The following is a 27,733-nucleotide window of genomic DNA, read 5'->3' as shown; positions in this document are numbered from 1 at the left end:
TCGCATACAGACAAAATACTCCAGACTATTCTTTTTGAATGTTTTTCTGTCGATCTTTGTTATTTCTTGGGACACACGAGAGCTGGTTATTATGCTGTCAACTTCGATCACCTTGTCTACATCCATCCATCGTCAGTCTTGAATTCACTGGGCCTTGTTCCTCAGTGGATAGTCTTTGAACAAGCCCTTAAAACGTCAAGGGATTTTGTCATGTGTCTAACACCAGTAGACGACTCGTCAGTACAGAGGGCTGTTGCCAGAGGTATACTTTGTTTTGACACTGAAATACTGAAGAAAAAGCAAGTACATCTTATACATACCGAATATGTTGGATCAAGAGTTTTTTGGTGTATTGTAGGCCCCAATTTCAGCAACCTGAAAAACCTACAAGATAAAGAAATCCTTGAAGCAGACAAAGAGAAGGGAGAAATCAAAATCTTTGGAACAAGAGATGATTCATCTTGTCTGATTGAACTGCTGAAACCAATTATCTGTCTGGTGCAGAATGACTTACAATACGAGGACTATGAACGTCCTCTTTCTCAGCAATTTGAATCTGTGAACGTGGTCATTGGATCAGGTGGTGAAGTCACCCAGGTTCTAATGCCTGACGAGTACAGATCGGTCTTTATTGAAAAGGCAGGAAAAAACACCAATGAAGCCACAGTCAGACAAAAGTTATGTCAATTCGGAGTAATAAAAGAATGTAAGATATTTAAGGACAGCAAGAGTAACAGGTGGGGTCGTGTGACCTTTGAAACCTCGGACCAAGCCAAGCAAGCTGTTGCTGCCACAAAGGACGACAAATGTATGGTGGCTGTTGCAGAAAAACGAGTCCTGATGCAAGAGAGTACGACAGAATTTAAAGCAAAAATAACATGGTGTAGGCGCATATCTAAAGATCATGCCTATGTAGATTTAGCATCTGAACAGCTTCCTATACTTCTTTCACATTCGCCCATTCTGATTGACAAGTGCCAGGTGCGCGTCCAACTTCACCGGATGTCAGAATCTACATGTACTGTGTGTCTTAACGAGCTGTCCGCTGAAACCCAAGAGAGAGACATTACCGCTGCTGTGTTGCAGGCACTTGGTCCTCACACTGATTCACATGTTATCCACAAGGTTATAGTGGTGCGTGAAAAGGTAAATACAACGCCTGAAATGTTGAACTTATTCAGGTCACGTATTGAAGAGGCAATCAAGAAATATGCTACCTCGGGACAGTTTAGTGTTAAGGTAATTACACCAAGGCCACATTCGACGATGTATGTAGCGTATGCTCATTTCCACCATCTTGATGAATGTCAGAAAGCATGCAGTATGTTATCTCAAAACTTCACAATGTCTACAAGAAAACTGCTGATGGAACCAAATATTGTAACTCAGGTTTTTGTAAAAGGCAACATCTTTAAGGTTATTGAGCAAGATTTGCGGAATTCAGTTGAATATCTCAATCACTTAGAAGGCACAACTTCACTACGTCTTAATGAACTGCGAAGTGGAAATTATGTTATTTATATCAACTCTTCTGATGCAGTTCAGACGGCAAGAGCGCGTTCTTTCCTTCTCGCTATTATACAAGGTGAAGTTCTTGATTGCAAAGACAATTCGAGTTTGAAGCATCTTTTTACCAAGAGTGGAAAACAATTCTTAGCAGGCCTGCAGTCAAAACTGGCGTGTTTAATTGTGGTTGATGATCGCACTATGACCGTTTCCATCAAAGGGAACTCTGAGGTATGCACAGATGTTAGCCTCTCCATTAGCGAGTATTTGGGTAGCATTTCAGTAGACGAATGGAAGGACATTTATCTTAGAGGGCCTCAAAAACCTGCAGGTGTGATGAAAGTTCTTACAGCTAAATATGGATCAGACTTGGAAATGTTGAAAAACGAAATGGAACTGGTATCAGTAAACTTGGATCACCACAGACACAAAGTTGAAGTGGCAGGTTCCTCTGAAGCCATTAAAAAAACAGAAGCTACCATAGAGAAAATGATTGCTGAATTAGCATCGACTCTGCCGTTGAAAACACCGGCAGACGGTCGCCCTAAGTGTGTGGTCTGCCTCCAGCCTGTCGAGTATGACCAGCTGTATCGCCTAGAATCGTGTGGCCATCCGTACTGCAACGAATGTATAGAACAGCAGCTACAGGTGGCTCTAGACTGCAAGGATTTTCCTATCGGCTGTGCTCAAGAAAGGTGCTACATGCATTTTATGTGGAGAGATCTGTCTAATTTTATAAAGAATGGGTCGGTATCTCTGGAACAGCTTGTGGTGTCATCTGTGTCTGCGTTTGTGTCCAGAAACCACAAGGATTATCGTTACTGCATCACACCCGACTGCCCAGTCATCTACAGGGTGAGTGCTGAGGGATCCATGTTCAAGTGTTGTGAGTGTCAAATTAGGATCTGTACTTCCTGCCACATCCAGTTCCATGATGGTCTCACCTGCACCATGTACAAGTCTCAGGAAGAAGGTGGTTCGACTTTCTTGAAGCAATGGATGCAACTGAATGAAAACTCAAAACACTGCCCTTGTTGTCAAACTCCAATAGAAAAAACACAAGGATGTGACACTATGGTTTGTTCTGCATGTAAAAAGATATTTTGCTGGTTATGCAAACAGGTGTTTGCTTCCAAAAAGCAATGTTCGGCACACCGTGCCAAACACCACGACAATAATACATAAATTCAAGCAATGGTAAAGTTTGTTTTATTTAACGACGCCACTAGAGTACATTGATTTTTTATCTTATCATCGGCTATTGGACGTCAAACATATGGTCATTCTGACGTTGTCGCCACATAGGCTACTCTTTTACAACAGGCAGCACGGCCTTTGTTGAACCAGTTATGGATCACTGGTCGGTGCAAGTGGTTTACACCTATCCAATGAGCCTTTCGGAGCACTCACTCAAGGTTTGGAGTCGGTATCTGGATTAAAAATCCCATGCCTTGACTGGGATCCGAACCAAGTACCTACCAGCCTGTAGACCGATGGCCTAACCACGACGCCACCGAGGCCGGTTCAAGCAATGGATGCAACAGAACAAAAACGCAAAATACTGCCCCTGTTGTCAAACTCCAATAGAAAAAGAACAGGGAAGTAACATTATGTGTTGTATTGCATGCAAGAAAGTATTTTGCTGGGTTTGCCAGCAGGTGTTTGATTCACAAAACTATTGTTATGCACATTGTAGCAAACAACACCATACATTCTGATACAAATCGTCCTAAAAAATCATTTATGTTGTGTAACTTATGAGCGGAGTGGACATCGTTATCTGCAAAACTAAATTCAACTCTTTTTTTTTTTTTTTAATCGCATTTACATCTAGAATATGATATTTGCATTACCATTGTCATCTTTATCTGGTGGCGTCAGATAAACAAACTTTTTAACATGCATATGTTTGAATTATATTCTGGGGAGTAGCAGTCCTATAGACAAAGTACATGACAATCATTCATGGCAGCTATCACAACCTTATCAGAATGTTCTTTGGGTTTGTCTTGTGCCGAGATACAATTCTGAATACGATAACTGTTTTGTTCAGATTACGTGATTGCATAATAACTATCTACTATAATGTATTATCCTTGAGCAATGAGCACTGGTGTAGCCAGGAATATATATTGGGGGATGGGGCAATCAACACTATGTATGTATGTATATATGTATGTATGCACGTGTATATGTATGTATGTATGTATGTATGTATGTACGTACGTGTGTACGTATGTATGTATGTATTGATATATGTATTGATGCATATGTGTGCGTGCGTGCGTGTGTGTGCGTGCGTGCGTGTGTGTGTGTGTGCGTGCGTGTGTGTGTGCGTGTGTGTGCGTGTGTGTGTGTGTCGAGGTTGACGATTACATACATATAGCTATTTACAAAATTCTTCTCTAAGACTACATGTATACGTCAAAATTACAAAATGTTTGACATCCAATAGCCGATGATTAATAAATCAATGTGGTCTAGTGGTGTCGTTAAACAAAAACAAACTTTTTTATTAAGTAAGTTCCTGTCTTAAATATTTCATCTACGTTTGATTTTCATATTTATTTTTTCCATATTTGTTTGAGTTATTTCCCTTTGGTTAAAAACATTTATTTGGACTATTAAACGAGAATATAGAACTGATTCATAGAAAACAACCATAATTATGATGCTAAGACCAACCTTTGTCTTGGTAGAAAATCAAGCGTTGGATATCGCTATTATTGTACAATATAAAACACAAAAATAATATTCAGTGTTTATTAAATTAAGACATTTATTTAAAAATGTATATATACTCTAATAATATATAATAATAATAATAATAATAATAATAATAATAATAATGTACACGTACAAGAATACTCAGCTGATCACAATACTCTTGTTTGTTTGAATAAATACAAAACTACATTCAATACAATACATAGTAAAAAGGTTCACCATCATTCAACAGACTTTCCAAAAAGTAACCATCAAAAAAGAAATCGAAACAAAACGTAAAAGAACAAAATGGCAACGTAAAACATCACGTGAGATTGACGTATTTTAAATTCTCGTAAGTGAAGACTTTTTACCCATACTTCGCCAGGATACACATTTATAGATATCCTAAGTCCAAGTTGTTTATAATTACACTGTGGTATACATTTCCAAATATGAGAACAACGTTGACATAGGAATACACACTTGTAACAAGAAGTATCCATATGTCTGTGTTGTTTTAACATTTCGGGTGCTCGGGTGTGTATTTTCAATATGGACAATGGTGCAGTTTTAATAAGACTGAAACCTAAACACGGACTGAATTCTGAACTATGAAATACAAAGGGTATCCCGTAACTTTTTCATAATTTATATGAATAACATAACTGATGAAACATTTACATTTTTAGTTTTTATCCCTATTAATATATCACCGAAGCTGCAACAGAGAGAGTGTCAAAGGTAACTAAGCTGAATGAATTTGAACATGATCTTCTGAGAGCGAAGCATCCACCGACTCTTGTGGGTTCAATGGTTAAGACTGGAAGATGCCGAGTTCGAATCCCAGTATTGCCTCCCACCCATATTGAGTTTTATCAGTCCAGTGGGGAGACGTGAGACCACTTCGCCGACTTCTTTCTCACTGACAATACTCATTAACCCCTGTCCTGACAGCCAGCTCGAACAGTGGGTCCAGGACATCCTTCTTGAACCTTGATGGTATATGGGAAAACCAAATTTAAAATTAGTAAAGTAGGGCATTTAATATCACATGGTCACGATACGGTGTGATATGCTTCACAACTATCCACCTGCCAGAAAGAGCTCCTTCATAACAACTACTTGTCCAAGGCGGGCAGTTATATAAAAGATAAAAAGATAAAAACTTTATTGCATATAAACATTCCACATACGGAACTGGATGCAAAACATGCATAAACAAGAAACAAACAAAATGACTAAATAAGGGCTAATTATGGGCAATACATGTATAATCGTGAACAAATTTGCATACCAGTTATGACTGCGAATATGCAACAAACCTATTTACTTTGAATGATCCTGAATTACGTTCGACTGAGTGCCAGTGATAGAGTACTTGAATCTTAAATATAAATCAAAATCATAACAGATCACAGTCGGTGCTTATTCGTGTTCTAAACAGTGTACTGACATATAAATACAACGTGCATCACCATAACGTGCAAGCTATTATCAATGACGTCACAAAACATTTTTCCTGCGAAAATGTTTCAGGTCAGCATCGTTTTATGGCAAATACAATAATTAAAACAAAACCTTTTTAAAAACAATAAACATTAATTAAAAAAATAACAAAAGCAACACCAAAAAACGATTTCTACAAACAGAATATCCAGTCATACTTGATGATCACTTTAAACAAATTCAGATCTTGATATAATTATAAAAAAAAAATATATATATATATATATATATATATAACTTTAAATAACTTTAAATATAAAACAAAGAAAGAATCACATAATGTTCATTAATAAATCAAACAGATTTTGTTCTTTCGTAAATAATATCTGTCACACACTCACCGGTAAACCTTTATTCTCTTTGTGTTTGTATTTATTTTCTCAATGTTTCAGGTATAATGTTTAACTTGTGAACATTTATAACAGTTTTAGAGTTCATAGTTGATATTTTTACACTTACCTATAATATTTAAACAATTTAAAAGAAAAAATATAGTTGGCAGGAAATCTGGTATGCACATATATGCGAAAGTGTTTTAGATTTACGCTAATTTCATTTAGAGCTGGGCGGTATACCGTATTTACTGTTCGATATCGGTATCATATCATTGCTGATTTATCGTACCGAGTAAATCTCAAAATACCGAAATTTCCCGCCGTTTAGTAAAGTGGGTATGGAATTTAATTTTATTTAGATGATTCACCACAGTATGTGAAAATCGCTCCTAACCATTATACTGTACATACTGTATATATACATGTATTTATTATGTATGCTGGTGAGTTGTAAAATTTAAGGCAATAAATAACCTTGAACTTGAAAAAAAAGATAAAATTAGCGGGTGAGCCTTAACTCGGGAAAGCATTTAAAACAGAGTATACCGAAAATACCGCTCGATATCAGAATTGTGTCAATACCGAATACCGTATCGATACCGAACCTGAAATTTCAATACCGCCCAGCTCCAATTTCATTAACTGATATTAATTTACTTTATTCATTCACTCATCCATTCATACATATTGAGTACGAGCTTTACATAATATAATAATTTTCATATCAATTAAACGTCTGTGCACCTTTTTGCACCAAGACGATAAAATATTGTATATGGTGTTGATACGACTATTCTTCAGCTAATAGATTTCTCTCTTTTTAAATGTTCTCAAATAAGTAAGTCGGTATAGACATTATTTTATACTTCGTCTCATTAATTATTTCCATGATTTAATTAAAATAATGTAGTTGAGGTTCACGATCATTGTATTGAGCGCTGATAAACTAAAACTGTTTTAATGTCTCCTAGAATGTTATTTGCTTCTTATTTTCTTTCTTTTATTTCTATTTCATAAAACTAAAGTATTTTCTTTTCTAAATTTTGTATTACCCTATAGAAAGAACGGACTTGGATTTCTTTTGAATTCTTAAGACAGGGATTCCCAGTCGTGATTTTCATTTATGTTTTTATGTTGTTGTTGTCTTTTTTTAACCCCACACGGTTTAAAAAGTATCAGATGGGTTAGAGATTAATGTAATAGGACTACAGAATTCGGATTTATCACTTTTCAAATATGCCTTACAGTTATTGTAGGACATTGTCTATGTTTCAGAAATTTCTTAAGTTTCAGAAACATGAACACTTCTACAACTAGCCAGAGTATCCTTTAGCTCTATTCAGCCGACATTCGGTCTAATCTAAACGTGAAACAGAGGGATTCACGTTTAGTACGCAAACGCGTAGTTCCTCCATCTGTAATTAACTCCCTCCTTTTTCTGGAGCTCCATCCGTTTAGCCTGTAGAACCTCTGAAAACCACTCCGTGTGCACGGTGAAACTGCCCGGATTCCGAGGGATGGTGTTGTAGAAAAACATATCCTTGTTTTCTATGTGAACTCTTGGAGGTTCAGGGGCGACAACTGGCGTTTCACACTGCACCGTGTACACAGGACGTCGAGGAAGCTTTCTGATGAAGAAAAAATATAGTGTTTTAGTTTGTGTGTGTGTATGAGAGAGAGAGAGAGAGAGAGAGAGAGAGAGAGAGAGAGAGAGAGAGAGAGAGAGAGAGAGAGAGAGAGAGAGAGAGAGAGAGAGAGAGAGAGAGAGAGACAGAGAGAGAGAGAGAGAGAGAGAGAGAGACAGACACACAGAGAGAGACAGAGAGAGAGAGAGATTGTTTTTAAATGTTTAAATAAAATAGTATGCCACCTCCACACCCACCATCCACCCCTATTAAATTTAAAACATTAAACGTTAAACTAATGGTCAGATATTGAGATATTGAGATACTGAAAACTATACAAAAGTATGGATACCTGTGACTATGAAAATTATTCTTTTTTAAAGCAAAGACAAATTTTTATGGCATATCGTTATGGTACCGTTCTTTGTTGGAGTTTGGGTGTTTTGTCATTGCTGGTGTCATATACTTTTATAGGCAAGCAACAGTTTGGGGTAGAGTACCCTATTATGACTGATTTTCCAAGTTCTCTCTCTTTAAGTGCTATAATTATATTGTGTTTATGCGGAATTCGGGGATTAAAAAATAGTTTAAAGAATTCCTCTTCCTGCTTCAGGTAAAATGCTATCGGATAAATTGATTATGAGTCGGACAAGATCGTAAATCAGAAACTGTTGAAGCTGTATTTCTTGTGTTTTACACTTTTACGGGGATTAAGTTTAAACAAGCATTCAGGGAGCACTGCTAAAGCAATACATGTCCCCTACCGGTCCAATAATTTTTCGTATTTCAAGGATCATAACTCCGTGAAAAAATAGAAAACAGTACAAAATAAAACTACGGTACATACAAAATGTCAGTTCATTATCTTGAGGCGTTGCGAATAAAAGTTCGATTTTTTTTTTTCGTATCTCTGAAGATCAAGGGTCATAACTCCATTTAACATCAGAAAGTAACCACAGCGAGAGATTTGAATACGAAAAGGTACATGTTTAATATTTCGTTCTTTTTCTGATGATACACAGAAAATTAGTTCAGTGTTCTGAAAGAAAAAAATCTGTTCGTCTCGAAGTAATACATCTAAGAAAACTAATTACATATTTTGTATCAACACTTATATTAATTTTAAAGCCAGTTGTACACACACAGTTCCTTTAATTTGTTAGAAACTTCCAGAGACAATCCTTAGTTTGTAGCCATTGTAAGACGTTTCTAACTAACAGAGTCTTTTTGGTGACTAAATTTATACATTAAATATATTTTCTGCTTCAGAATGCCACTATCTGTATATATCCAGTTTGTGGTCGGTTTCTATATGTGTAGCAGTCATTTTTCATTTTACACTGCAATTTATAGTTTTTCATACCTACAAACTAGGGTCTCCACAAGTTCTCGAGTACTCGAGCACGGGTCGAGTCTAGCAAGACTCGAGTCCGTTCACAGCACTCGAGTACCCGTGCAAGGAAGAGCACTCTCATTTAATTATATTTGTTAACGTCATTTTGTCATATGCTTGCCGCCGGTTATATTATAGGTCTATAAGACATGGAGGCAAAACAAAAGTCAAATGTGTGGAATGTAATACAATGGCATGATTTGGCATCTATATCAGCGAGACCGGCCTCGGTGGCGTCATGGTAGGCCATCGGTCTACAGGCTGGTAGGTACTGGGTTCGGATCCCAGTCGAGGCATGGGATTTTTAATCCAGATACCGACTCCAAACCCTGAGTGAGTGCTCCGCAAGGCTCAATGGGTAGGTGTAAACCACTTACACCGACCAGTGATCCATAACTGGTTCAACAAAGGCCATATTTTGTGCTATCCTGCCTGTGGGAAGCGCAAATAAAAGATCCCTTGCTGCTAATCGGAAGAGTAGCCCATGTAATGGCGACAGCGGGTTTCCTCTCAAAATCTGTGTGGTCCTTAACCATATGTCTGACGCCATATAACCGTAAATAAAATGTGTTGAGTGTGTCGTTAAATAAAACATTTCTTTCTTTCTTTCTATATCAGCGATGGAATTAAGATGCATTATGCTATTTTACTTTATTCCCTAGTCTCATTATCATCTAGTGTAAGTGCCGGGTCGAGGTTGACCCTCGAGTACTCGAGTCCAATATTTTGGACTCGTCGAGGCCCTACTACGAACTTATTGGATGGTACAATCCGGTTACGGTTACCACAAATATGGTGTAGCACTTTACGATTGTGACTAGACTAAATTTCTATAGTGGAATATTTGCTAGAGTCTGGCTTAACTAGTGTGGGACTATAACATTTTAAGCACCTGTGTATGACAGCATAACAGTGTTTACATACTTTAGACCAAGCGGGTCTCCCTGTATCTCCGCATACCACCCATACTTCTCCCTGGCCGCATCGTAATCCAGTTCCTCATTCGAAATCTCGTCTGCGTTCACGGCACCAGACGTCTGGACTCTAAGCGAATCCTCAAGGTCGCACGTCTCAGAATAGCGCTGTGTTTTGTGTGGAGTTGACGTGGATGATGCGATTTCACCTCCAGGGGTTGCTGGATCCTGCAAGCTCACCGAGACAGGAATCCTGGTAGAGGAGCCAGCAGACTTGATATTGCGCTGTGGAGGCGACGTCTTGTCTCGCGGTAACACAGCGCTCTTGACGCGCTCTCGTTTCGACGATCCGCCTTCCACGCTTCCTTTTCTTGCACTGTCGGCTGTGACCTGCGGTTTGGGCGTGACCAACTCCCGCGCAGTTGGCTTGGGCCAGTTCAACACCCGAGTAACGGACTCGGGCGAGCACGGCGCCTGCGGAATGGGCCTTGCTGAATTCAATCCGTGTACACCAGGCGTGGGGGTGCATGGTGGCTTTGTCGTGTTTGTCCCCTGTGAACAGGGTCTGGCTGTATCAAACGCCACTGAACTGCGTCTGGGTGTACACGACGCGGGCCTGGGTCTGTTTGACGCCTGTGATGCGGGCCTAGATCTATCTGACACATGTGTCGCGGGCCTGGATCTGTCTGACGCATGTGTCGCGGGCCTGGGTCTGTCTGACGCCTGTGACGTTGGTCTGGATCTATCTGACGCCTGTGACACGGGTCTGGATCTATTCGACGCCTGCGAAGTAATCCTATATGATTTTGCCGCATGTGCAATGGGCCATGATATCCTGACAGACGTCCTGGATGACGTGTGACTCTCTTGCGGGTTGTCTGTCGGAAGGGCCGGTGTGTACGGCGTCTCGGACAGCTTGGTGCCCCAGCACTGTGTGGGTGTGGGTAATTTCAGAGTCGGGATCAGTTTGTACTTGGGAACGTGGTGTTTGGAGCGCCGACTCTTCAGTACAAACACCTGATCACGTGTCGGACTCCGTGATCTCGACTGCTCGGGGCTCCAACTGGCGTCTGGCGAGTAACCTCTGACCACCAACAAGGGGGATGGCGGAGCGATCTGCTTCGTGTCGTACATCGTGTCCTTGAACTTGTATAGACATTCTTGCTCTGTAAACGAAAGTGAAAGTTTGTTTTGTTCAATGACACCACTAGAGCACATTGATTTATTAACCATCGGCTATTGGATGTCAAACATTTGATAATTTTGACATATAGTCTTAGAAAAGAAACCCGCTACATTTTTCTATTGGTATCAAGGAATATTTGTATATGCACCATCCCACAGACAGAACAGCACATATCACGGCCTTTGACATTAGAAAAGGAAAACAGTACAACCAGTCGCTACTGAGTGTGGATTTATACAAGATGTGCTGAGTGCGTCGTAAAAGAATACATTTTGTTGGTTCGTTTCCGTTTTCTCAATATGGTAGAATAATTAATCGCCTTCATTTTGGCACGTGACATGACATACAATGGAGTAATAAACACCCTCGACTTTTTTTCCTTTCTAGCAGTATTGACAAATAGTACTTGTAGTAGCTTCCCAGTGGGAATTTCTCTATTAGCTCAGTTGGTAGAGTATTACGTCGTGCACTATGTCCCGATCTCTCGTCGACAGTTCAGTCACTATTCGTGATTAGAAAAGGAATTAACTGAAGCTTGCATTTTGTGTTAACGATTTAGTTTTAATCTCTTCTCAAAATCTGTTTGTTTATTGATTTTATTGATTTTGCACATAACTCTGTATCTGGCACGATCAGCAATTCATTGCAAATTGAGTCTATCTGGGTGTAACTGAAATACACGTAGTTTTAAGCATGCCATACCATTTAAACGACCTATGAGAAACTGGTCCCGGGTGAAATTCCCTACATGGCGTTCAGCTAGTCATCGTCGCTAACGCTTTCTAGACTGGCTCTTACGCTATACATTAAAGCGAATTAAAGCCACTTCGGGAACCAGTCAAAACAGTTTACAAACATTTAGTGAAAAACAGCGGCAAGTGGCCTCAGATTACAGTTATCTTCCCATTTGGTTGTCGAAAATCCGGAAATTTGACCGTGCAAGTAGTCTGCTGTTTGACTGTGATTATTTCATGGCAGACAGCTATGAAGTGGCAACTGTTTAACTGAAGTGACAGGGGATAGCATGTAGTTTGTAAACATTTGTAACTTGTTGACATTGAAGACTTGTTTGTGGTAATTCCGGCCCATGCAAAAGTAGTGCTTTTTGTGTAAAATGGGTGTACTCCGGCCTGGTTTAGAGGGTGTGTCTGTTTAAACCAATATGCTGGGAGAAAGAGCTGGACAACAGGGGTTGTCCTTTTCAGGGTATGTGTCCCCCCATGCAGGCAAAGGTACATACAAAACTTCACGGGCCTGCTGATATTAATAAAAATGTTATAGCCACATATAGCGAAATTAATTGTGGTCTGAGGCCAAGTCGTTTGTCACTAACGCTTTCTAGATTGATCATTAGGCTACATATTAAAGCGAATGATCACTCCGGCAACCAGTCAAAATAGTTTGCAAACGTCTAGTGAATAACGGGTGGGTGAACGTAGGTCGAGGGTAAGTTTGTAGTTAACACTTGTTAGACTGGGGTTTTTTTATGCTACACATTAAAGCGAATGACCACATCGGCAACCAGTCAAAATAGTTTGCAAACGTCTAACGAAAAACGGCCATCTGGGCCCGTGCTTATAAAACTTAAAGTCTAGACTAATAAAGTCCAGACTTTAACATAATGCTATTTGAATGGCGTTGCCATGACGTTAAAATCTGGACTTTATTAAAGTGTAGACTTTAAGGTTTATAAGCACGGGGCCTGAACGTAGCCTGGGTTTCTGATACAATTCCATCAGGTCTGTCTACTATACGATAACCTGAAATGAACTGTATTAAATGATAAAATCGTTTCATTAGATGAAGTGTCATACTATTATCTAAAAAACTGAAACGTACGGTATGGGGTGTAAATACTTCTGTTCGTGGTGTAGACGTCTTTTGCAGAGGGGTACCACCCATATGTCCGTTCTTTCATGACTCGCCTCTGAAATAAGTAAAGTACAATCTTTTAAAAAATATATAATACTACATTTATTAAATAAAATGTTACGTCACACTTCATTTTAATATTTATTACACCAGAAATGAATAATGGATGTTAACAATTTCACGAGCGTACACACGGAAATGATATGAAATATGATAATTAATCTATACGATATTATAAAGTGTCGCTATATATATTTTATAAATTGTGTGCGGCTGTTGTTGTAGGCCTTCAGCTATTTAAAAACTAATTCTCCAACTATTGGGTGTTCAGTGGCGGGGTTGGGTCATAAGCGTACTAGACAGGGGGCAGGGGGGGGGGGGGGCCAACTGCACCCGCTGGGCTGGAGTAAATCCTTAAATTCGGTCAAAAAAGAGATATTCGGGCAAAATGAGCTTGCCTGAAACCTTTTCACCATGCATTTTCATCATTCTACCCACAATATTAGTGGTAATCCAAATAAACATACGTAGCGATTCGTTTGCAACCCTATATAGCTGTTTGGCAGTAAACCGGCCTCGGTGGCGTCGTGGCAGGCCATTGGTCTACAGGCTGGTAGGTACTGGGTTCGGATCCCAGTCGAGGCATGGGATTTTTAATCGAGATACCGACTCCAAACCCTGAGTGAGTGCTCCGCAAGACTCAATGGGTAGGTGTAAACCACTTGCACCGACCAGTGATCAATAACTGGTTCAACAAAGGCCATGGTTTGTGCTATCCTGCCTGTGGGAAGCGCAAATAAAAGATCCCTTGCTGCCTGTCGTAAAAAGAGTAGCCTATGTGGCGACAGCGGGTTTCCTCTAAAAACAGTGTCAGAATGACCATATGTTTGACGTCCAATAGCCGATGATAAGATAAAAAAATCAATGTGCTCTAGCGACGTCGTTAAATAAAACAAACTTTACTGTTTGGCAGTAACGCTTATATTGATAAACATTGATTTTAATATTCGAGCATTTTCGTTTTATTCGGGCGCAAATAGTCTGAGAGCCTGTACGCCTATGGGTTGTGATGATCAAAGGTACCAACTTCAAAGCATCGTCAGTGTTACCAGACCCATTTAACCTTTAAAGTTGTTGAAAAGTAACGTTTAAAAACCAAAAAGCATTTTATTGCCGACATAAAATGAAACATGAACAATGTTACAAGCCAAGTCGACTTGCTCGTTGATACAATTCACGAAGTGTCTAATAAATGTCGTGGTTTATTCGTTGATACAATTCACGAAGTATCTAATAAATGTCGTGGTTTATAATCATTGACTTCTGTGGTGGAATCAATTTTACAATTATTTCTATGTTGGTGTATATTTTACTCAGACAAAAATACGCAAAACAGTTGCCGGTCCGTCAGGAAGACAAACAAAACTAATCTCACGGCCCCGGACGGTAACATTTAGATCACTGATTGCCGTTGTTGTTCTTCTTCTTGTTTTCCTGGGTTTTTTGTTGTTGTTGTTGTTTTTTGTGGGGGGGAGGGGGGGGTTGTTGCTTTCTTGGAGGGGGTGTCAGTAAATCTACGTGTTTTACGTTACAAAAAATTGTCATGGAAATAGGGATAAAATCCGCCACCTTATCAATCAACCCTTCTAATATATCTATTATTTCGAACGGCGTCTAGAATAGGAGAACGTTCTAGTGTATAATGATAACAATTCATCACGCGCGACTTTTACTCCCCAATATCCGGCAATAAAAGTAATAACTACGAGAGTTCATTTCATATCACACTTCTTAGGTGATCAATCAACCGCCGGCTAATCCCGTTATATAGTGTAATAAAACACTACTGGTCTACTTCACTAATAGTCTGTATGTCGATATTGTTCTCTCTCTCTCTCTCTCTCTCTCTCTCTCTCTCTCTCTCTCTCTCTCTCTCTCTCTCTCTCTCTCTCTCTCTCTCTCCCTCTCCTCCCTCCCCCTCTCTCTCTCTCTCTCCCTCCCCTCCCTCCCTCCCTCTCTCTCTCTCTCTATCTCTCTCATGTTATCTCTCACCACCACTCTATCTTTCTCTCTAACTTTCTCTCTCTCCCTCTCAAATGAATGTAATCTTTTACCACATCTCTCTCTCTCTCTCTCTCTCTCTCTCTCTCTCTCTCTCTCTCTCTCTCTCTCTCTCTCTCTCACTTTCATGTTATCTCTCACCACCACTCTATCTTTCTAACTTTCTCTCTCTCCCTCTCAAATGAATGCAATCTCTCACCACATATCTCTCTTCTCCCCCCCCCCTCTCTCTCTCTCTCTCTCTCTCTCTCTCTCTCTCTCTCTCTCTCTCTCTCTCTCTCTCTGTTTAGAAGATTTCTTAAAACTGCAATCTCGAGTATATTTATTTTTATTATTATTTATTAGTTAACTATTTAAAATAGATCACCCACTTTCATTTGTATTATATATACTGGCGACATCACATGAGTTTATTATTATAACAGTTACAGTACTGTAGTTGCCAGGCCCGTAAGAACCGCTAGAGGGAGGGGCGATGCTGTGTGGACCTCCCCCTCACTTGAGAACACATATATATGGTTGTTTTAATTGGGTTGTTTTGGTGTGATTGTTTTTAATTATTATTTATTTGTTTATTTTGTGTTTTTATATGTTATTTTGTGGGGGATTTCCAAGTCTATATAAATAAAGATAAACATCTGTGTGTCCCCTACTAAAGACTGTGCCCCCTACCCCTTTTGCTATCATCCCTACGTGCCTGGCCGTGTGTTTTAGAGGCCTAAATGATGCATTTGTGCGTGAAACGAATACGCAACTTGGTACAAAGTTTTATTATGAAATTTGTTTTTCTAATTGCTGTTAAGACTTCATTGTATCCTGTGGGTCTGCTGGGTTCAAACCTCGAAGTATACCTCATTGTTCTACATTTAAAAAAAAAAACGAATTTATGGCACATTGATAATACTGTTTGCCTAGCACAAATAATAATAAACCATCACTGTCATTGCTGGAAATATGGCAAGCTGGGAACTACTGATTTCGTGTGACGTAATACTGTTTGCCTAGCACAAATAACAATAAACCATCACTGTCATTGCTGGAAATATGGCAAGCTGGGAACTACTGATTTCGTGTGACGTAATACTACTTTAAAGGCGCAGACCCTAGTTTCAACTCGTAAAAATAGACACTAAGATTAGTTAATCTACAAACCTGTAATACATTTGGATAAAGTTACAACAAATTGAAACAAGATTCTGTGACGTTAAAACAGGAAAATATCCTTTAAAAGAAATGGACTAGAACTCGAATCACTAAGTGCTACTTCTCAGACGCACGTGCGTTTTTAAAAATATAAAAAATGCATTTTGTAATATTAGAAACAATAGGATGACCAGAAACACTTCGGTTCCACTGAAATGTATAATCTAAACTAAAATATAAGTAATATTTGATTTCAGTGATCATAAACGGCTCTAATATTTGCTGTAGTGTTTAAAGAAAGAAATAAAGAAAGAAATGGTTTATTTAACGACGCACTCAACACATTTTATTTACGGTTATTTGGCGTCAGACATATGGTTAAGGACCACACAGATTTTGAGAAGAAACCCGCTGTCGCCACTACATGGGCTACTCTTCCGATTAGCAGCAAGGGATCTTTTATTTGCACTTCCCACAGGCAGGATAGAACAAACCATGGCCTTTGTTGAACCAGTTATGGATCACTCACTCAGGGTTTGGAGTCGGTCTCTGGATTAAAAATCCCATGCCTCGACTGGGATCCGAACCCAGTACCTATCAGCCTGTAGACCGATGGCCTGCCACGACGCCACCGAGGTCGGTCCTGTAGTGTTTAAAAACTAGGGTATGTCCCGTTAAGGTGCATGCTCTAGTTATTAGGCAGTGTATTCACCGTTTATTAATACATATATAAAATGTACTTTTTAACTAAAAGGGCTCTTTTTCATATATTTCTAGGGGATGTATTTACCTTCTTGTCCCCCGCCCTCCCCTCGCATCTGTCAGACACGAAAGCAGGGGCGGATACAAGATATTGTAAAGGGGGTCACACCATTTTAAAAACGCCAAAATTGAGAATGCCGATGTTAAATGAGCAGAATTTCCAAATGGAGTGAGAACTGCGTGTAGAGGAGGAGGGGGCGGTTGGGGACATGCACTCAGACTGCAGAATTAGTTTTAATAAAGTTGCTCAGACGCGCGTTTTCCAAACCATTTAGTGTTGTATATTGTGGATAATGAATTTATAAAAAAAATATCAAAATAATCATAATAAAAATAAAGAAGAAAAATATTTAAAATGGGCACTTCAAACGGCCGAGGGATCATGGAACAACCCTTGTGATCTTCTTCTGGATCCGCCAATGTAAAGAAACACAAGTCGTGCTAATTTTGTAAAGGTCCGGTATATTCTGGCCTACTGTATTTGCATGCATACATTTACTTGTTTTAAAGGTCCGGTATATTCTCACCTACTGTATTTACATACATCTATTTACTTGTTTTAAAGGTCCGGTATATTCTCGCCTACTGTATGTACATACATCTATTTGCTTGTTTTAAAGGTCCGGTATATTCTCACCTACTGTATGTACATACATCTATTTACTTGTTTTAAAGGTCCGGTATATTCTCGCCTACTGTATTTACATACATCTATTTACTTGTTTTAAAGGTCCGGTATATTCTCGCCTACTGTATTTACATACATCTATTTGCTTGTTTTAAAGGTCCGGTATATTCTGGCCTACTGTATTTACCTGCATGCATTTCCTTGTTTTAAAGGTTAATTATATTCTGGCCTAGGTCACCAATGCCATACGTTCAATTAAAAAAAAAACCCAGCACAGTGGAAATCGATTACACTGTATGTCACGTAAGTCAGCTACAAGTGCAACGGCTGTAAATAACTTTTAGTCGAAAAAGATGTAAAATTTGTAGAACCTGTTGTTGATGTTGTTTGTTTGTAAGTAAGGAATAGAATAATACATTCGTGTCCGTTAGATACCATTTATCTCACAACTCGTTGTTTAAAAACGTGTCAAACTGGCTTTCGCTCGTTAGATACATTTTAAAACAACTCGTTGTGAGATAAATGGTATCTAACGGACACGAGTGTATTATTCTATTCCTTACTTACAAACAAACAAACGTTTCAGTATATTCTAGCCTACTATATGTACATACATGTATTTACTTGTTTTAAAGGTCCGGTATATTCTAGCCTACTGTATGTACATACATGTATTTACTTGTTTTATTCTAGCCTACTGTATGTACATACATGTATTTACTTGTTTTAAAGGTTATATTCTAGCCTTATATGTACCTTATTTACAAACAATGTTATACATACTTGTTTTAAAGGTCCGGTATATTCTAGCCTACTATAATATGTACATACATGTATTTACTTGTTTTATTCTAGCCTACTGTATGTACATACATGTATTTACTTGTTTTATTCTAGCCTACTGTATGTACATACATGTATTTACTTGTTTTAAAGGTCCGGTATATTCTAGCCTACTATATGTACATACATGTATTTACTTGTTTTAAAGGTCCGGTATATTCTAGCCTACTGTATGTACATACATGTATTTACTTGTTTTATTCTAGCCTACTGTATGTACATACATGTATTTACTTGTTTTAAAGGTCCGGTATATTCTAGCCTACTATATGTACATACATGTATTTACTTGTTTTAAAGGTCCGGTATATTCTAGCCTACTGTATGTACATACATGTATTTACTTGTTTTATTCTAGCCTACTGTATGTACATACATGTATTTACTTGTTTTATTCTAGCCTACTGTATGTACATACATGTATTTACTTGTTTTATTCTAGCCTACTGTATGTACATACATGTATTTACTTGTTTTATTCTAGCCTACTGTATGTACATACATGTATTTACTTGTTTTAAAGGACCGGTATATTCTAGCCTACTGTATGTACATACATGTATTTACTTGTTTTATTCTAGCCTACTGTATGTACATACATGTATTTACTTGTTTTAAAGGACCGGTATATTCTAGCCTACTGTATGTTTATACATATATTTACTTGTTTTAAAGGTCCGGTATATTCTAGCCTACTATATGTACATACATGTATTTACTTGTTTTAAAGGTCCGGTATATTCTAGCCTACTGTATGTTTATACATATATTTACTTGTTTTAAAGGTCCGGTATATTCTAGCCTACTGTATGTACATACATGTATTTACTTGTTTTAAAGGTCCGGTATATTCTAGCCTACTATATGTACATACATGTATTTACTTGTTTTATTCTAGCCTACTGTATGTACATACATGTATTTACTTGTTTTATTCTAGCCTACTGTATGTACATACATGTATTTACTTGTTTTATTCTAGCCTACTGTATGTACATACATGTATTTACTTGTTTTAAAGGTCCGGTATATTCTAGCCTACTATATGTACATACATGTATTTACTTGTTTTAAAGGTCCGGTATATTCTAGCCTACTGTATGTACATACATGTATTTACTTGTTTTAAAGGTCCGGTATATTCTAGCCTACTATATGTACATACATGTATTTACTTGTTTTATTCTAGCCTACTGTATGTACATACATGTATTTACTTGTTTTAAAGGTCCGGTATATTCTAGCCTACTATATGTACATACATGTATTTACTTGTTTTAAAGGTCCGGTATATTATAGCCTACTGTATGTACATACATGTATTTACTTGTTTTAAAGGTCCGGTATTTCTAGCCTACTGTATGTACATACATGTATTTACTTGTTTTAAAGGACGGTATATTCTAGCCTACTGTATGTACATACATGTATTTACTTGTTTATTCTAGCCTACTGTATGTACATACATGTATTTACTTGTTTTAAAGGTCCGGTATATCTAGCCTACTGTATGTACATACATGTATTACTGTTTTATTCTAGCCTACTGTATGTACATACATGTTTTAAAAGGACCGGTATATTCTAGCCTACTGTATGTTTATACATATATTTACTTGTTTTAAAGGTCCGGTATATTCTAGCCTACTATATGTACATACATGTATTTACTTGTTTTAAAGGTCCGGTATATTCTAGCCTACTGTATGTTTATACATATATTTACTTGTTTTAAAGGTCCGGTATATTCTAGCCTACTGTATGTTTATACATATATTTACTTGTTTTAAAGGTCCGGTATATTCTAGCCTACTATATGTACATACATGTATTTACTTGTTTTAAAGGTCCGGTATATTCTAGCCTACTATATGTACATACATGTATTTACTTGTTTTAAAGGTCCGGTATATTCTAGCCTACTATAATATGTACATACATGTATTTACTTGTTTTAAAGGTCCGGTATATTCTAGCCTACTATATGTACATACATGTATTTACTTGTTTTAAAGGTCCGGTATATTACTAGCCTACTATATGTACATACATGTATTTACTTGTTTTAAAGGTCCGGTATATTCTAGCCTACTATAATATGTACATACATGTATTTACTTGTTTTAAAGGTCCGGTATATTCTAGCCTACTATATGTACATACATGTATTTACTTGTTTTAAAGGTCCGGTATATTCTAGCCTACTATATGTACATACATGTATTTACTTGTTTTAAAGGTCCGGTATATTCTAGCCTACTATATGTACATACATGTATTTACTTGTTTTCACTGACGAGTCTACCTGTATTACACGTCTTGGAGTAATGCTTGTATATCTAAACCTGATAGTCCACTTGTGACAATAGAACACGGGAATATCGTATTTCAGTAGGCCTTCAGACTCTGTTTTCAACCAAATCACAACAAAGAATACTCGTGTCTCTTTTTTCTTCTTATACCCCCACCCACACTATTCCATTATGTCCACATTATACAGCTGAAATGTTATGTCTACATTTAATAATAATATATTTTACTAATTCAGGATAGAAGCCTAACAGTTTTCATTAACGTTTATGGTTTTACTACCACACTGGCTTTGGCGAGGAGGGGGGGTGCTCCCTCATTCACACCTCTCCTTTTTCCCCCACCTTTTATATTTGCCTGTCACCTCATAACACGTGTGAACGCTGGAGTTAATAGACTCGTAGACAATATAAAACCCTGGCTACGCGGATATACTGCTATCGAATATCGTCAACTATAAATACAGAATAATACACGAGTGGCAATTACATACTATTTATCTTACGAGTTTCAAAACGTCCGTAACGAGCGAAAACGAGTTGGGTGCGTTTTTAAACGATTTGTAAGCTAAATGTTATCTAATGAACACGGATGTAGTAATTCTATTTCTTTCATTTTATCCTAAAAAAAAACAGTTTTAAAATACATTTAAACGTCTTTTCCAATTAAAACTTATTTAAGGCGCTTGCGCTTGCAGTTAACATATGCGTTACGTTTCAATTTAACTTACACATTATAGAGCAATCACTTTCGATCGCATTTATTTCATTGTATGATAAGACTGTGGCGAAATAGCCCAATGGGCCCACCGACGGAATAGATCCTAGACCGACCGCGCATCCAACCAGCATTTTATTACTGGACTACGTCCTGCATCTTTGTTCCTGTTATTTTAACTTTATTTAACAAATTTAGATATAAAAAAGATCCAAAAATTATCACCGAATTTTTAAAGTTTTTTGTGTGGTTTTGTATATTGTGATACTAAGTATTGTGTACTGTTTTCTCAAGCAGGAAGGTTGTTAAAAATAGCTCGGCCACCGATTGCACTGAATGACAATGATAATCTTTTCATTGTTGCTCAAGGTGTCTGTTGATAGGGATATGAAATGTTTAACTTTCTCGTGAAATATTGAGCTTATCTGCCGTTGACAACCGGAACAAAGTGTGTCTGTATTAGTTATATGAGTCAGGAGTACATCTCGAGAACAGAAGTATAGCTATATGAGTTTTATAAGTACATCTAGAAGACATAAATATAGCTATACATGTATATGATTTTTATAACTACACCTAGAAGACGCCTGATGCGCGGTCGGTCTAGGATCGATTCCTGTCAGTGAGCCCACTGAGCTATATCTCGTTCCAGTCATAACTGGTATATCAAAGGCCGTGGTATGTGCTATCCTGTATGTGGAATGGTGCATATAAAAGATCCTTTGCTACTAATGGAAAAATATAGCAGGTTTCCTCTGTAAAACTATAGGTCAAAATTACCCAACGTTTGACGTCCAACAACCGATTATTAATAAATCAATGTGCTCTAGTGTTGTCGTTAAACAAACAAAAACTGTAACTCTATTGACTTATTATTCTAACACGTTTTACTGCTACTGTGCTAGTCAAACAATATTGACACCAAACACCAGATGTGTTAATGCCTTTGTTATTATCACTTACTGCCAGTCCAGAATGAACAATGTCTAATTCAGACATGTAACCAATCAAAAACAGTTTTGTATGTTAGCTAATCCATACCAGTATTTAGTGAACTCCATAATCAAAGTAGCAATGCCTCAGGTAGTATTGTACGAGCTACTCGAACAACAGAAGTACAGAATTTAGTATTAATGGAAATGCTTTATTCGGGTATGGCCGGAACTATTCAACTTCGGGGTGGGGTGGATGGGGGTGCTTTCATCTCAATCAGCAATGAGATGAGAATAATGGACAGGCAGGTTAGAGTGAATCTAGTTTTATACAAGATAACAGTATTTTTCACAGAATTACTGAAGGAAGTTAAATTAATGCCTTCTCAAGTTAATTCTATTTTAATTTCCACGCTTGTTCCGACGTCTATATAGCCGTGTCAAGCAGAGAACAGGAGGGCTGTTAACCCCCAAAAAAATATATTTTAAAAATATTATTTTAGTTTAGAAGCGCCCTTTTTGTGTGGTTGGATAAAACCTAATGTATCCATGCAATTGTTTTTTGTTGTTGTTTGGTTTTTGTTTTGTATTGTTTCATGAATGTTTAAAAAACATTTTTGGGTGTGTGGGTGGGGTTTTGTTGTTGTTGTTGTAACTGTTGTTGTTTTATAAAAGTTTTGTGTGTGTGTATGGAGGGGGTGTTGTTGGGTTTTTTTTTGGGGGGGGTGTTTTTGTTTGTTTGGGAGGGGGTCTTGGGGTTGTGGTTTGGGTAGTTAACTGCTATCACCGCTGTTCTTTTAAGCTGGATACGACCCTGGTACGTCAGTAAAAGACACATCAAAGTAGAAACTAATGTTTTTAATTCCTAAAGGCTTTTCTGTGAGTTATTAGTAATTATCACCAGTGGCAAATTAAGCTCGAATGCTCATTGATGTTTCCAGGCACATTATATAAATTTTCTTTTCAAATGGTTCCCACTTCGTATTCATCGAATTGCGAATCGAATACGATAAGAATCGACGCTTTTAGGGCTAAATTGATGCCTAAATAAACTAAAACCAATAACAATGCCTAGCGCTATTGGAAACGGGTAAACATTGTCCCACTCGCTCGTTTAATGGCAATAACTCTAAATGGGAATTCGTGCTCGGGAATACGAAACTAAGTTTGGATTTCACACAAAGCTTATAATGTGTGTTTATTTAAAATGTGTTCAGGTTTTTTGTGAATAAATTTCCTCTGTGTTAACATAGTGGGGAACGAATAATAGTTTTGAAAGTTTAAACATTGCGTAGTTTTAAATTAAACACCATACTATTTTAAAGTTAAACATTGTATTGTTTTAAAGTAATTATAATCGTACATGTATTAAACAATAAAGATTTTAATATTATACATGTATATGTTGGTATGCTTCTCTCACGTTTTTTGTTTGTCTCCCCAACCCCAACCCGTCCCTCTCTCCCTCTCTCTCTCTCTCTCTCTCTCTCTCTCTCTCTCTCTCTCTCTCTCTCTCTCTGTTACGTCTTTTCTCTCTTTTTTCGCTCTCTCTCTCTCTCTCTCTCTGTTTCGTCCTCCCTCTCTCTCTCTCTCTCTCTCTCTCTCTCTCTCTCTCTCTCTCTCTCTCTCTCTCTCTCTCTCTCTCTCTCCAGCTTATAGATACAAAAATACATAGATACAAAGATAATTCAGTGACAATATGGTTAATATAAGTACATGCCTCATCTACATTTAACAGTTATAAAGAGGTATATTCCAAAACTGTTTGGCCCAGTATGTGGTCTGATAGATTTACTGTACACACGGATACTGCAATAGATTACGTCAGGTTCCTTACTTTATTTACATACTCTGAGCCGAATTTACCAAGTCTGTTACACGCATGTAACTACCAGTACATATATTGACAATACTTAAACAACAGGCGTTCTAAATTCGGCCCTTTGTGGATGTCGCTGAATATACTTTCCAGGCTTATAAATAATGCACTGATTCTATGCCATGCAGATATTCTTTCATCCTTCAGGATAGTTAATAGTTAATAGAGAGGCACGATACCTGTCTTCAAAGGTTTTATTGAATCAGAATTGATCTAAATTATTCGCTATACTTACGTACGTACGTACGTATGTGTGTTTGTGTATGTTCGTGCGTGTGTGTGTTCGTGCGTGCGTGTGTGACACACACATGGTATGTATGTATGTAAGGGATAATTAAATCCTTTCTGGCCAGCCTGTCTCATGTCATTGCTGGGACTCGAACCTGTGGCATCGAATCGCCCGCAACTTGCAAGACTTGCCACGATACGTTCTCAACTATCGAGTCATGTATGTATGTATGTATGTATGTATGCATCCTGTGTGCATGTATGCATGCATGCATGCATGTATTATATACTTGTGATTGTGCGTGGATGTGTTTATTTGTATATGTGTGTATATTTTGATATATAATGAATTATAGCAACACACCAGTGCCACACGACTGGTATATCAAAGGTCGTGGTGCGTGCTGTCCTGTCTGTAGCAAAGTGTATATAAATGATCCCTTGTTGCTAATGGAAATATGTAGCGGGCTTCCTCTGAAAACTACGCGACAAAATTACCAAATGTTTGACATCCAGAAGCTGATGATTAAGAAATCACTGTGCTCTAGTGGTATCCTTAAAACATTTTAAAACCTATAACCCTTTATAGCAACACACCTAAATATTCAATGTGGTTGAAAAAAATAATTGTGATTGTGGTACACCCTCATGGCTTCATTAGCTGCGCCAATAAGGGGCTACTATGCACCCATACCCACCCACCCACCTGCCCCAAAAAGTCTCATGATCTCATACTTATATGGGTATAAGCCAAAAGTAAGAGAGAAAGCTTCTTTAAATAATATAATGACTATAATACCCAGCACGGTACAACACAGCTTACGGCTTAGCTGCAAAGCCAGTACATGCAGTTATTATGAATATTTAATGACGTAGCCGCAGATCTATCGGATTCCCGTGATGGTACTGTTCTTAACAGTAATTAGGTCCTCACGAACGAACAGCAGGTGTAAACAGCGTGTTGCTCGAATGAATTACTTAGGAAGTTTGCGATCACTTACGTAATGCGATCGACTACGGCCGATTGAGTTTAGCCGCTGTTAGTCAGTATTGTCCATAAACACAGCACAGAGTAAAAGTATATAGCTAATACAGGTCTTTGTGGACGAATTTGGTGTACTTGTGCCAAAATTACGTAAACTAATATAGTCTCACCAACAATGTAATGGCATTCAAGTACGATATGCTATGATTGTGTTTCTTTCTTATTGTGTTTGTGATCGTGTGTGCAATATATTGTACCACCGTTGTATTTAGCCTAAAGTAAAAATTCGGGGTTTTTTTGTTTAACAACATCACAACATTTATTTGTTAAACATTGATTATTGGTTGTAAAAAAAAAAAAAACGGTAATTTTGACATATAGTCTTAGAGAGGAAACTCGCTACATTTGTTTTCATTAGTAGCAAGGAATCTTTTAAATGCACTATCCCACAGACACGATAGCACATACAACGGCCTTACACTGGCTGGAACGAAACGTAGCCTAATAGGCCCACAGACGGGGATTGATCCTAGATCGACCGCGCACCAGGCTTGCGCTTTACCACTGGGCTACGTCCCGCCTCTAGCCTCCAGTAAGTGATGTGACAGTACAGACAGTAATATAGGATCTCCAGTAAGTGATGTGACAGTACAGACAGTAATATAGGATCTCCAGTAAGTGATGTGACAGTACAGACAGTAATATAGGATCTCCAGTAAGTGATGTGACTTTAAAACAAAAATAAAAATGGTACTTTCTCTCATTTTTCTTTGCTCCCATCCTCACCCCTAAGTACGGCGTTGTAAACTTGGAGCATAAATCATCAGAATTCCCTCACCGATCTCTTCTTTATCTATCTATCTATCTTTTCCCTCTCTCTCTCTCTCACTCTCTCTCTCTCTCTCTTTATCTTTTCTCTCTATCTTTCTCTCTATAGCTTTCTCTCTCTCTCTCTCTCTCTCTCTCTCTCTCTCTCTCTCTCTCTCTCTCTCTCTCTCTCTCTCTCTCTCTCTCTCCTTCACGCACACACACGCGCGCACACATACGTGCACGAACGCACACACACATAATATTATTATGCTGACAGAACGCTAAGCACTACACAATCAATGAAGATAATAATTAATCACTATACAGCCTTTCAATTTATAACAGCGTTATCAGCATTCTGTAATACCTGTTACAGGTGTGGCCTGTCTACTGTAAGTATTTTCTTTCTTAACTTACTTGGTATGTACCCCTGCAAGTGCTGTTCCTAACCACATAGGGGGTGGGGGTAAAATGTCCATTTTATGTTGTGTTAACTTTGTGCATGGTGTCGTTGAATGACTATTTTAATGTTTAAATTTTAAATAAAATAATACAAATATACTTCAAATATTCATTCACAATTCACTACAGCGTCATACACATGACAAAATGTTTTATTGACTTTTGTTCTTTTATTAAACTTTTATTTGACACCCAAAATCCGATTTTCATTTGCGCTAGGGTATCGTTAAACATTCATTCATGTATTTTATTACTTGACATTTCTAGTTTTATTTATACTTCATGCATTATATGATAATTTCCTACACTTACACTTGAGTTTAATGTTTGTTTGGGGTTGGTTGGTTTTTGTCAACTTCGTTGGCTATTTATTTATTTATCGATCTCTCTCTATCTATCTACCTATCTATCGGTCTATCTATCTATATCTATCTATCTATCTTCAATTGCATGTATATTTTGTTGTTGCTGTTGTTGTTGTTGTTGTTAGGTCTAACGAAGTGACCAGGGGGTGGTGGGGAAGCCCCTCCTAAACTTGTCACCGAGTTCCCCCTACACACACCGTAGCAATTCACCAAAAATCGAGTTACACGTAGCGGGTTTTCACACAAAGATCTTTCACATACCTATCTCCCCACACACCCGTTTTCTACCCAGTTAAAAAGTTAACTACCGCACTACTAGCTAGCGAATGATTGCCGCAACTCAAAGAAAGAAATCTTCATTTGGCAAGATTAAACTTGCTTTATAACCGTAACAGTAAAGAATTTCTGTGTAAAGTGTTACAAACACTTACCTTTCTAGGTGGTGAAATACGGGTGAAAATAGGTGTTTTTTAACACATGTCGATATTCCGTTGTTTAGCTCCACTTCTTGCACACGTTTCTATGGACGCCAGTGAAATGTTGTTTGTCAGCCATACAAAAC

At 37.9% G+C, this 27,733-nt stretch overlaps 2 protein-coding genes across 3 annotated transcripts; one reads left to right on the top strand and one right to left on the bottom strand.

Moving 5' to 3' along the window:
- The first annotated feature begins 210 nt into the window (after positions 1 to 210).
- Positions 211 to 6,119, top strand: LOC121368921 (ATP-dependent RNA helicase DEAH12, chloroplastic-like). Its single transcript, XM_041493681.1, has 3 exons — positions 211 to 262; positions 359 to 2,583; positions 6,114 to 6,119. Exons 1-3 carry the CDS (start codon positions 211 to 213, stop codon positions 6,117 to 6,119), a joined length of 2,283 nt encoding a protein of 760 aa, XP_041349615.1.
- Positions 4,256 to 27,733, bottom strand: LOC121369276. Of its 2 annotated transcripts, XR_005957587.1 has the most exons (5): positions 27,603 to 27,733; positions 13,014 to 13,101; positions 9,999 to 11,154; positions 5,538 to 7,684; positions 4,256 to 5,207 (listed from the first exon to the last, which is right to left on the bottom strand). XR_005957587.1 is itself a non-coding variant. In XM_041494241.1 (4 exons), the coding sequence occupies exons 2-4, from the start codon at positions 13,090 to 13,092 to the stop codon at positions 7,444 to 7,446; spliced, it is 1,476 nt and encodes a 491-aa protein (XP_041350175.1). In that variant the 5' UTR covers positions 13,093 to 13,101; positions 27,603 to 27,733; the 3' UTR covers positions 4,256 to 7,443. The 2 variants fall into 2 exon arrangements, 1 of the variants encoding a protein (XP_041350175.1); XM_041494241.1 differs by having other exon boundaries at positions 4,256 to 7,684.

Source organism: Gigantopelta aegis, chromosome 3 (assembly GCF_016097555.1).
Source record: "Gigantopelta aegis isolate Gae_Host chromosome 3, Gae_host_genome, whole genome shotgun sequence".
NCBI classification, from domain to species: Eukaryota; Metazoa; Mollusca; class Gastropoda; order Neomphalida; family Peltospiridae; genus Gigantopelta; species Gigantopelta aegis.
Note: the sequence above shows the minus strand (reverse complement) of the source record. Positions and strands in the feature narration are given on the sequence as shown.